Here is a 13242-nt window from a genome sequence, read left to right on the forward strand (position 1 = left end):
CCAAAGTCTAAATGATTACTACAGAATCCTCCAATCTAGCCAGAATCTGGGTGATGGGAGATACAAGGATTATCTTCATTCCTTAGGATAGGACATTCCCTAGAATTGGAAGGGAATATTTGTGGTGGCAAGGGCCTAGATTCACAGAAATTGAAGGTTCCTCTCAGAGATCCCCACTGCCTGAGGCTGAGGTAGAGGAAAGATACCATAGACACTTGGCTAAAAGATTGTTCTAGATCATGCCTACCAGGCTGAATTATGGAATAACCTACTTACTGACCTTTCCCAAAAAGGCAGACAAAAATAAGACAGATTAGCATTAGCATCTCCTCATTCTCATAAATAAAGCACCCAGAAAAAGACCAGTATTTATCTGGTAAGCAATCCTTCACACTAAAACTTGAAAAATCAGCATTGCACAGCTTGTGTTGAGAAATACAGAATCAAAGTATATCTCAGACCTAGAAGGAAATCAATATAGTAAAAATGAGGAGCTACATACCTGACCAATGACACAGGCAAATGAGACTCAGAGAACTTAAAACTACTGGCCCCAAGGCCACACATCTCATTAGTGGCTGAACAAGACTGGCTCCTGACTCCCAGTCCAGTGTTCTTATTCTTATAATAAGTATAGCAGATCTGACAGTCACTCAAACAAGCACTGATTTCATGACATTAATGACATTAATTTTTCAATGAAAAAAGTAAAAATATTTAGAATAGTGATATCTCAAATAAATTCATAATGTGTTGCCATGATTTTTTTTACCTCATACAGGATTTGTCCTGATGCCAAGCATTTTCTATCACCAAAGGCCAGCTGTAGCAGGTGCAAACTCAAAATGTCTCCCTCACTGAAATGACATAAAAATTAAACTATGAGCATACTACGTTGCATACATACATAGTAGCAGAAAGGCTTCTACTATTGTTGATATGAAATTTTCACAAATAACACATTTAACTTTGTGTACATGATGAAATGATAAAACTTGAGTTGACAAAAAGTTCGTTTGATCTGGTACATTTCAAAAACATAATAGTGTACAAGTGTAATTATTTATATCTTTTGGTTAATATAGTACTAACTAAATGCACATAGTTTTAGTCCTGTTCATTTTATAGTATAAATCAATAGGCGGTCATCAAATTTGCTCTAAAACTAAAAACATGATAAATTTTAAAAAAACACATAACCCTAGTTGTAAATTAAAATTCTTCTCCTAAAACGTTCTTTTTTTAGTTTTTTTAAACAGAGATAACTTTTTTATTTAAATTTTTTTAAATTTAAATATTATTTATTTATAAATTCTTTTATTTATTTTATTATTTAAAGATAACTAAGGAAGATCAATTTTATATAAAAAAATTCCTTCAAGGACAAAAAAAAGTGGTAAGAGTTGCATAACAGTCCTTTTTTATTCATGTTTTCAATCATATCCAGCCATAGACCTCTAAAATTCCCTGTAGAGTTTCAAATGCCCTGCAGAAAGTAACCATTCCCAACAACAAATTACAAATACAGTCAGGTATTGAGTCTTTTTAGTTACTTTTAAATAATAAGTTAACACATCAGTATTATCTTGAACATAGGATGTAATTGGGAACTAAAAATCAGCATGTCTCGCCACCCCCCAACACATACAAAACACAGGATTTTTCTAATGTTCACATACATATCACTTTTTCAGGGCAAATCCAAAAATCACTCTAATCATCTAACCTCAGGAGGGAAAACAATTCTTTCCCAAGAAAATACTCCAGAATTAAATAAAGGTAGAAATGGTGCTGTATATTTTATGGTTCACCTTATCAATAAGCAAAACAGTTATGCCAACAAAAGCATAGGTATTTTAATATTAATTTTTTTTATTATTTTTTAATTTATTTTTAGATTTCGACATTCATTTCCACAAAATTTTGAGATCCAATTTTTCTCCCCATCTCTCCCCTCCCCTCACCCTGTAACACCTTGCATTCTGATTACCCCTTCCCTCAATGTGCCCTCCTTTCTATCACACCCCACCCTTCCCTTATCCCCATCTTCTCTCTTCTCTTGTAGGGCAAGATAGATTTCTATACCCCATTATCTGTATTTATTTCCCAGTTAAATACAATGATAATTCTCAATATTCATTTCTAATACTTTGAATTTCAACTGCTCTACCTTCCTCCCTCCCCACCCATCCCCACTGAGAAGGCAAGCAATTCTATACAGGCTATACATGTGTCGTTTTGCAATACTTCCATAATAGTCAGGCTGTGAAAGACTAGTTGAATTTCCCTCCCTCCTACCCTGTCCCCCCTTTATTCTCTTCTCTCATTTGACCTTGTCCCTTCCCAAAAGTGTTTACTTCTAGTTACTCCATTCTCTCATTTATCCACCCTTCTATCATTCCCCTCACCCTACTTGTCACCTTCTCCACTACTTTCCTGTAGTGTAAGATAGATTTTCATGCCAAATTTAGTAAGCATGTTATTTCCTCCTTAAGCCAAATGTGAAGAGAGTAAGCTTCACTTTTCCTCTCACCTCCTCTTTTTTTTCTCCTCCATTGAAAAAGATTTTTCTTATCTCTTTTATGAGTGATAGTCCACCCCATTCCATTTCTCCCTTTCTCCTCCCAATATATTCCTCTCACCCCTTAATTTTGTGTTTTTTATAGATATCATCCCTTCTGATTCAACTCAATCTGTGCTCTCTGTCTATATGCATGTGTGTGTAATCTATCCATCTACCCAAATACTGAGAAAAGTCTCAAGAGTTACAAATATTATCTTTCCATGTAGGAATATAAACAGTTCAGCTTTAGAAAGTCCTTTATGGTTTTTCTTTCCTGTTTACCTTTTCATGCTTCTCTTGATTCTTGTGTTTGAAAGTCAAATTTTCTATTCAGCTCTAGTCTTTTCATCAAGATTATTAATTTTTTTAATGTGAAGAGTCTACATAGCACGTGGAAGGATGATGAAGCCACAAACCACATTTTGAGAAAAAGTATGACATCATAACATAAATAGATTTTATAGGAATGGTCCACCCAAGTTCCAAAAACTGTAGTAGGCAACATTAGTTACTATAATACCATAATCTTTCCAACTTAACACAAACTATCCCTTAACCAGAAAATAAAGAATGGATAAGTACATGGAGAGGTATTTATAAAACAAAGGACTTTAAATTATTGGTTATAACAACAACAACAAAAAAAAGGAAGAAAGAGGAATGAGTTGCTGTAGAATAGATCCTGAGAATTATAGGACATAGATTTAGAGCACAAATATGCCAAAGTATTCAATTAGTCTAGCCCGGTCAGTTTACAGAAGAGGGAACTTTAAGCACAGTGCTTAAATGACATGCCAAGTTCACAGAAGTAGCAAGCAGTGGAGTGGGGATTTCAACCTAGATCCTATGACTCCAAATCTAACAATATTTACAATATGCCATACTACCCAAGGAATAAAAGGTAGCTAAAATATAGCCATCATTAAGAAGAATGTCAGAAACAAATCAGTTATCTTTAATCATATACAAAACTATGATTTACCCATACTGAAATACTGAAAGCTCAGACATCATGTACCTACACTTCAGAGAATTGCTATTGAGAAAAATGCTTTTGGAACCATAAAACACTACATAAATGTGAGAAACATACACCAAAAATGCATAGTTTAAATTTTCAACTGCCCTTTTATGTAGTAGGAAATCAATTTAGCCTATCTTTTAGACAGATGTTAATTAATTCATTAAAATGAACTCCAGAAATAACAATGAGAATAACATTGAGAAGCAAGGCTTTTCACTAATAAGTATTTCATTTTCATGTCTTAGGAGCTCACATATGTTTTACTTACCTATCCTGTGTAGACTGAACAGCCCATAAGTAGCAGCAATTTCGAGGATCATTTTCAGGTTCTTGGAAAGTAACAGCATAAACAGGTACTCTTCCTCCTTCTAACTGGGCATAATACCTGTAGCAGGAAAAAGAGAATATTAATAAACTTTATACACTTTAAATTATAATCTTAGTTATGAAGTTTTCCAATTCTTTAAAATTATCTGAGAAATGATACAAAAAGTCACATCATGTATCATTTCATTATCTTAATTTCTTAAACCAAAGATCTATCCTCAATATAGCATGCATGGATTGCTTCAACATAACAACCCCTTCTCTATTTCAATATCTACCTATAGGAAGTTATTGTAGGATTTTATAGATATTAAATAAAAGAACAAAAATATCATTAAGAGAAAATCATACAAAGATTGTTACTGGAACAGCTGAGTGCTGATAGGCATAAGCTAAGAAGTTTCTAGGATTTCCCTTAAATTTTAAATAACATTTGTAATCCAACTCCCTCAAAAGGTAAATTAAATTAAAGTAAATATCACAATATTTTTTAGCTGGTAAAATGGTTGATTCTCCACAATCAAGCAATATTATATAAACAAAAACTGAGTATTATATTTTGGGGGATCAAAATATTACTTAAAAAACCCTGACTCTTCATGCAAATGAAGTTTTCATATGAGAAAAAGGAACCTGATTTAGATGGAGAATGTTGAAGCTGGAATAAATATCAGATGTTACAGAATAAGGATTCTTACGATACAAAGTAGTTACGTGAACATTAACTAGCATGGTCAGTGATTTTCTGATTAGTAATCTCATACATTAATTTTCAAAAATACTAACAGCATTAATTTAAAATATACTTAAGGAGATAATGCTTTAAAATATTATACGTATCAATTATTAATATACAACACACATACAAATTTTACATTTATAAACAGCTTTATACTTCTCAGAAATTTCTTCAATGTTTTCATTAAGATGTGCAGAAGTGACAGAAAAGCTTGCCATTTGAGAAAATACGGATAGAAGTTCACTACACATGGTACCTGAAATATGATCATTTAATGTTTTAAGAAGTTTTAAAAAAGTTACATTTAGCCATCAGTCATAGAACTCTTATTCTATGAAGATACATAAGTTCTAAAATTGGGGGGGTCGGGGGGAGGACCAGAAGGATTCAGGACTTATGATTTCACTGTAGCAACCACTCTGATAAAAGATCAGCATCTGTTACTCTATTTAAGAGTTACCTGGGACCTTGCAGAGGTTACAAGTTGCTCAAGGTCACAGAGGCAGCATGTGTCAGAGGTGGTACTTGAACTCAAGTCTTCCTGACTCCCTCTGGTCACTATTCCACGCTGCCTCTAAACATTTATTAAAGAAAACTATTCTCAACAATTTTAGTAAGTGCTCATTCTGGATTACTGCAGTTAAGAACCAAAGGCAGGGTTAGTTTTAATACTCAAATAATAAATTTACATTTTTAAAGCTAAAATGTGATAAAAACAGTACATTAAAAGTTACATTCCATACAGTCTAGAAATTGGCATTTTTGATGACACAAACCTTTAATCCATTAACCAAGCATAATGCTGTTAGTAAAATTTAATTAAACAAGTATTAACCACAAGGCACTGGGGATACAAATACAGAAGTGAGACAGTCCCAGGCCTCAAGGAGCTTACATTCTACTTACATTATACTCTGAGCTTAAGGCAGCACACAGATATTTAAACGGAGATATTCTATGGATTGTATTAGGGGAAAAACTCCTTTAAACACTGGGAGATACGGGACTGTCAGAGGTGAGAAGTCAGGGCTTGATGAAGAACTGGGAGTCATCCAAGTACAGGCAGAAACTGAAACCATGTAAGCACATCAACAATCCAGTGGAACTATTACAGAGAAAAGAGCAAAGGGTCTATGACCATGTGGAAGCCTATACAGATAATAGGTGAGTGAAAATTGTAAAGGGAACACACATACAAAGCAAAATATAAAAGAGTGGGAGGTGACAGTGCCCCAAAAAACCAAGGAGCAAAGTTCCAATGTAATGAAGAGTAATGAAACAGTAATGGAAATTCAAAAAAGTCAAGAAGCAAAAAGTCTATTACTGGAATTTTATAAGGTGTCATCAATGTTAGATTCAAGTGTAGTGATAAAGGACTGAGAAGGACAAAGTCAATGTAGGAGTACATTGATAAGGCATCATTATATGTGATTGTAAAGGTAACAGGGAATTACTAGAATTTAGTAGCAGGGTGATCATTCAGACCTGAATAAAATTTATTTTGGTGGTGATATGGAGGATTGGAGTAGGGACAGACTTGAGGTACAAGGACAAATTAGGAACCTAAAATGATAGTACAGGCACATGATGAAAGCCTAAACTAGTTGTTATAGATGAGAGAGCCTTTGTGGTGGTAAAAATAAGATTGGACAACTGTCTGAAAATGTGTAACAAGGGAGAGTGAGGAGTCAAGAAAACACCCAGGTTACAAATCAGATGTCTAGAAGGATGATTTCCTTGACTGAAAGAGTTTCTGAAGGGGGTGTTTTGTTCAAAAAGATAATGATTTCTGTTTTGTGTATGTTAAGTTTGAGATGTTTACAGCATACTCAATTAGAAATGTCCAGTAACATAACTGGTGATGAATTGAATGCCAGCATTCCCAGCCTATGTTCAACCTACGGGAGGTGACAAGGTCACTAAGAGAATACACAGAAAAGAGAATATAGGACAATCTTGCGGCTAGAAAACGGTAGGAGAAAAGAGCACTAGGTTTTTGTGAGACAGTAACACAAAGTGAGTTCAAATTGCTTAAAGATCATTTTGCAAAGAGAATAAACGTGGAAGCTGAGTCAATTTTTTCCTGATTTTCTGTCACTACTCTTGGAAGCAATCCAGCATAAATCTTCCAACTTGATTTTCCACTACTATTTTAAGATTAGACAGATTCTAATTAGTACTAATTGTCCCATCATATATAGTGATAGCTCTTAACTACCTACTGGAAATTTTTACTGATAATGGCTTATGGTAGAGATTCAAGTTAAAAAAACAAAAAATTTTGAAGATTATGAAATTAAAACTTCTCATCTAGCATTGTGAGAAAAGAATGGATTAAAGTGAAATTCTTTTTGTCCCTCTTATGCTTATTTCCTGTTACTGTGCAAACCAAAGCATGTATGTGAATGAAAAGCTTACAAAGCACCACTATTCAAAAAATCATCACCAAACAAAAATCTAATTTCTGACCCCTTGCAACAACAGAAACAGTAAAAAAAAAAAAAAAATAACCCTTACCTTCAGAATGGTTATACTATCCCCTCCCCATCCAATGTGTTAAACTTGTCTGAAAATTTCTATTACACTTAAAAGAAATTTTTACTCCTAAAACTAGTTCAGGTGGCAAAATCACATACATACCACTTTCACTGTGCTACAGTAAGAACAAACAAGAGTATTATTTCCTGTACCACACTCCTCTATAGGCATGCATTGAGGTGCATGTTCAAAAATTAGTTTTGCTTCATTGTAATATTTACTAAAAGGTTGAATTCTATTGTTGAAGTGGTACTAGGGAATAAGTGATGTTTTAATCTGGGATTTTGGATGCCTTGATAAACATATTTATGTTGTTTCATTTAGGCAAATACTAGTTATTTTATACAAGAATAAATTGAATGATGCTGTCTCCCTGTCTAGTGATGTAAATCATGTTTTAAAGCTGTCACCCTAATTTTTATGTTTTAATATTTATAAAAAAGCTCAAAATAGCAATAACCATCTGTTGAAGACAAAAATACATTGATTATACTTACTCCCTTTTCAAAGTTTTCATGTTCCAAAGTGCTAGAGAGCCATCAGAAAAACCTGCAGCAAGTTGGTTGGTCCTGCTTATATAGCTAAGGGTTGAAATTGCTGTTCCTGATGGGCTTAGTAACTGGAAACAGAGATGTCTTCCCTCTCGGGTCACACCTTCTCTGATGTGTGGTACTTCAGCTGGGATGCCGGTTATAACTTCAAGATCTAGACATAATGAGCGATGAACAAGTTTATGAATATAAAAGAAAAAAAAATATCATCCAAGATTCAGGCCTCATAAATTTCTTAAAAATATATATATATAAAATCCCTGATCCTTGAAGACTAATACCACACTTCATTTCTACTTCTCAATGAACTGTACACAAACAACAGAATGCCTATCTTTTAAAATACTTAAACTTAAAAAGGAAATATGTGTTGAATTTTATTTAAAACAAGACAGAATTTTTTTAAAAGTAATTTTCAGGGGCAGCTAGGTGGCATAGTGAGTAGAGCACCTGCCCTGCAGTCAGGAGAGCCTAAATTCAAATCTGACCTCAAGACACTTCTTAGCTATGCGACCTCTTTTCAGGTCACTCAGCCCCAATTGCCTTGCCTCCCTCTTCAAAAAAAGAAAGTAAAAGTAACTTTCAGAAATTACTAAATACAAACGTCAGACAATTCCAAACACTTAACCTCTGCCATTTTTAACAAGACTGCCTCATTCCACCCTTCCTGATGATCTCTTTTGGGAATTATGAGTTCACTCTCTTGGCTCTCCTGCCTCTCTGATTCCTCCTTCCGGCTTCCTCTGCAGCTTTGTACCTTCCTCCTGTCTCTTATAGCTCTGTTCTCTTCTTTTTCTAGTCTTTTCCTTAGCTACCTTACCTACTGCCAGTGTCAATGGTCAGTTCAATGCATATGACTCCCAAGCCCACATATCCAGACTCAGCATCTCCCAGGAACTTCAGTCTGGCTTTCCAAAATAGTCTGCTAGACTGCTTTACCTGGATACACTAGCAACACCTCAAATGAAATAATAATTTTCCCTGTACTCCTTTCATTTTGTTTTCACTGAACATTTCAATACTTTTCACTTAACTTGTTTATGCTCTGGTCACCCTAGGATTTAAACCTGAGAATCATCGTGAATATGTGTTCTTCCTCCTTGGAAAGTCACCGCGAGGCCAGGCTCTTATCACTTAAGACTACTGTAATGGTCCCTCTCAGTCTCTTCTCTCTCACACAGCTAACAAGATAACCTTCTTAACGGAGAGGTCTGGCTGTCTCACTCCCCTTTTCAAAAAACTAATGGCTCCAACTGCATATATAATCAATATAAATTCCCTGATCTGGTATATATGGAATTTGTATTTTGAACTAGGTCCAAAATATCTTTCAAGCTTTATTTCATTTTACCTTCTCAATATATATTCATGTTTTTGGCAAAAAGGACTCCTAGCCGTTTGGGAATCTTGCATCACATTTACATTACATTACCTACATTCACCTTTATGCATATCATGCATCTCCTCATCTTCTGTGTTAGAAAGTCCTTCTCTTTCTCTCAATACCTGACTTTTTGTGCCACTCTTACCACAAAGCCTTTTCTAAAGTCTTGAACTAAATATGATCCAATCAATTCTCAAACATTCCTAAAGCACTGCAGTATGGAGCTCTCTTTCATCCCTCCTTCATATTCTACCTTGTATCAGACTTAAGACCAGAGGCAATATGTCCCAGGCAAGTCAAACACTACCACGATTTTGGGTCACCTTCTGCTCCTGAACTCTGATGGAGAAAGATCAATAGGATCCTGAACTCAGGACTCTTAGTATCACCTAAATGACTGAATCTGCTTCTAGCCTAGCTCCAAAGACATCAAAGAAGAAGTCATTGCAGAGAAGAGGCTCATCATCTTTCATATCACCACCACCTGCTCACCAACTGCTACCAGCACCCCCTAGAATACTGGTCCTGCTTGCAGCAGAGCCCTAACAGCCATTATCTAGGGAAGCAACTCTGTGGAGAGGGGGTACAGGTGAAGCAGCAAGACATCTTGAGAGACAGGAAACAGCATATTCTAGGTAAGCCAAAGCATCGCTACGACCTCCCTTCAGATCCTGTTGGGAGACAGCCTAGTCCCCTGAACTCCAATAACCATGTTTCCAGGTCAGTACCCAAAACCATCATCCTTGGAAGCAATGATGAAATGCAGTCTGACAAATACTCCAGGAGGTGCTACAGACACAGCTGTTGAAGATCCATAAAGTTCTTGCTAACCAAGTCTTTAGCACTGTTAAACTGGTTCAACATCAGAAACCGGCACGATTTTATCAGTGGGAATGACATTAAAAAAGCATTGGCCTTTGCTCTGCCGCTTGCTGCACAATGATGATTACAGGACCTTTCTACGTTACTTGAAACTGAAAGCTACCATATAGGCTGTTTCCTCCATTAGAATGTAGACTCTTTCAGAGCAGGAACCGTCTTACTTTTCTATTTGTATCCCTAACACTTAGCACAGAGTAAACACTTAATGATTTATTCATTCATGTTGGGTATAACTCTTCTATGAGACCAGCACTTGGAGATTAGGAAATGTGTTTTCTTTACTGTATACCCTGTACACTGCCATGAACAAAAAAAGACACCTTAAGTATTTAATATGTTGATTTAAAAGTATGTATATTTTAAAACCAATGTTTCATTTCTACTCAGTGCTTTAGAATTTTCAAGCATTAACTTTTTTCTCTCCCAATAAAAATATTACCTGAGGCCTCTATCTCATTTTGACTGCAAGATAAGTCATCCAAACACAGATCAATGAGAAGGACCTGCCCAACATCAGTAACCACAGCTGCCACACCAAAAAGCCATCGAAGACTCTGGTGCAAATGCTGAGTACTTGCACTGGCTCCTCCATGATTAATTATTGGTTCAATGGCAGTTACCTAAAAACAGAATACAAGATCCAGTTTTTCATTGGTGTATGAAGTATAAGAAAATTTTAATAAAAATAAACTCTACAAATTTTGAAATACATTAATTCAGTTATGTTGGATTTAATAATTGCAAACCACTCGCATACAGTACAATAAATCCACACCAGGTAATTTAAACCTTATTAATCATAAGTATCTTGGAGCCTTCAGATTCATAAAGAATTAATCATATAAAATCCTAAGGTCCATACTCTATCCATCAGGAAGGAATAAAGCAGAAGAAAGATCATTTAAACCTGTCTTAAACAAGAAAAAAGTATATAATTTCCAAATAGTATTTAATATTGTTTTAAATTCGCAAATCATTTTCTGGCTCTTAAGAAGCAGGGGCAATCGATTTTGATATTTGTGTAAGCAAAGTAAAACATAGGTTCACCAAGAAAGGGATGCATATTACTCTAATAATGATGATGATAATGATAAAAATGATAACAGCTGACAGATATATAGTGCTTTGCTATACTATAATATTAATATCAAAAAACAACAGCAAGTTTTATCCTCATTCTACACACAACAGTTCTATTAAGGTAGGGACAGCAAGTATTATCCCCATATTCAACTGAAGAGGACACTGTGGTTTAGAAAAATTAAATGTTTTGCCAATTGGCATACTGCTAGTAAATGGAAGAGGCAGAATTCAAACCCAAGTCTGCAGGACAAATCTAATACTCTTTGCACTAAATCAAAAATAATTCCCATAATTACTTCTGATCAAGTTAGTTTAATAATTAAAGGAACTCATGATCTCATGAGTATTTCTTCCACTAGAGCACACTTGCAAGTCACACATTTCTTCCAATTTTGTTCAATTTTGTATAGTTGGCCATTTTCTCTCATAAACTCACTAGGAGACCAACATGCTGAAGGTTTTCATTTCCTTGACTACCTAGATCTTGATGTTAACTTTGTAATATTAGGCAAGAGGACTGAAAATTTTTTTTTAAGACTATTAAACTATTTTTCAAGGTTAACTGAAAAGTTTCAAAATAAAAAGAGGATATGCATGAGTCTAATATTTTCATCTATTAATATGAACAAAATAGGATTTATGTTTTCATGTTAGTTAAATCTGGGCAGTGAAAGAGGCCTTAAAATTTTATTTCATTTTTCTGTCCACAAAAATTTTTAAATAATCATATCTCTCACCTAATTTGAAAATCATGGCACTGAAGGGATATGGAAAATAATCTTACTTATTATCAGCTTGAATTTGTTAAAAAAAATCAAATGATAGATTATTTGATTCAGAGATTTCAATGTTAGATATATGCCACTTTCCAAGGAAATCAATAGCAAAAAAAGGCCATATTTTAAAAATATTTGTAGCAGAATATTTTGGAGGAACAAAAAACTTTCAACAAAGAAATGCCCATCAATGGGAATGGTTAAATAAACTAGTATAAGAACACGATGGGGTAATACTATATGAAATAATGAATATAATGAATACAGACAAACACAGAAAAAAGATAGGAACTAATGTCAAAATAAGATAAGTAGAATTAGGAAAATAATATGTGCAGGGACAACACTTTAAATGTTAAGAAAAAGAAACAAATAAAAAGCAATGAAAACTCAGCGTTAAAAAATTAGAAAACTAAGCCTAGTAGAAAGAAGAGACTTGAGAAGACAAATTCCTGTTTTTCCAAAGATGTGGGGGACATGACTCTTGAACACTACATACAAAGTCATACTTTTTCATTTTGTTAGTTTTGTTGAATTTTCTTCCTCTTTATGTGCTTTTTTAAAATACAGAATGATGCTATGAAAGGAGAAATGGCAAATATACATAGGTAATATAAAAACCAAAGATTTTTTTTTTAATAGTCAGGATTAGACCAAGTATATAACAAGGAAATCCATTCTGGAGGTAACATAATCTGGTGAAAATTATCAGTTATGGTGAAACAGTTATCTTAGAAAAGTGAAAATTCCTTAAGAACAGAAAAAAATTACAGACAATATTACTACCCAAAAAGTCAATGATCTACAGATCTACAAATAAATCAAGGACTCCTTGTGGAAAAATGTAATGATATAAGGATGTGTGTGTATGTATTTATACGTCTATACATAAGGGAATAAGTAGATACAGATATATATATAGGTGTGTACACAGCTATCTGATTATACAACTGACTGAAAACTCAATAAAGCAAAATTTAACTTGGTGTTTTAAAAGTTTTCCTGAAAAGACCTTTCCTTTCATTGTTTAAAAAAAGTAAGATTCCTTGAAAAATGCAACTACGAAGACAATAAATGTTCAACAACACTGACAAGTACCATAAAAACAGTGTATAAAATAGGGAAATGTGCTTGTCACTGTCATGGAGGACACATGTCCACAGCCATTCTTTAAATACATATGGAAGGTGATGAGGGCCTCAAAAATTCCCAAGTGTATGTGTATAGTGCTGAATGCACCTAGCTCCAACATATTCAACTGCCTTCTTAATAGCTATGTTTATTCAAAAAGGATTGACCTAATAAGTCATTCAGAAAAAAAATTAGTTAAAAAAAAAAACTGTGAAGTACTTTCAACAGTTTCAAGGGGTTCAAT

General features: G+C 34.3%; 1 protein-coding gene across 5 annotated transcripts in view; it reads right to left on the bottom strand.

Moving 5' to 3' along the window:
* Positions 1–13242, bottom strand: part of AHCTF1 (AT-hook containing transcription factor 1) — a 117882-nt gene that overhangs the window by 69678 nt on the left and 34962 nt on the right. For all 5 annotated transcript variants that reach the window (XM_072647650.1, XM_072647646.1, XM_072647647.1 and 2 more), the window contains exons 4-7: positions 10448–10628; positions 7689–7896; positions 3856–3972; positions 773–857 (exon numbers count right to left, since the gene is read on the bottom strand). In XM_072647650.1, coding sequence (XP_072503751.1) covers positions 773–857; positions 3856–3972; positions 7689–7896; positions 10448–10628 — 591 coding nt within the window. The remainder of the gene's footprint in view (positions 1–772; positions 858–3855; positions 3973–7688; positions 7897–10447; positions 10629–13242) is intronic.

This window comes from Notamacropus eugenii, chromosome 2, assembly GCF_028372415.1.
Source record: "Notamacropus eugenii isolate mMacEug1 chromosome 2, mMacEug1.pri_v2, whole genome shotgun sequence".
Classification (NCBI taxonomy): Eukaryota; Metazoa; Chordata; class Mammalia; order Diprotodontia; family Macropodidae; genus Notamacropus; species Notamacropus eugenii.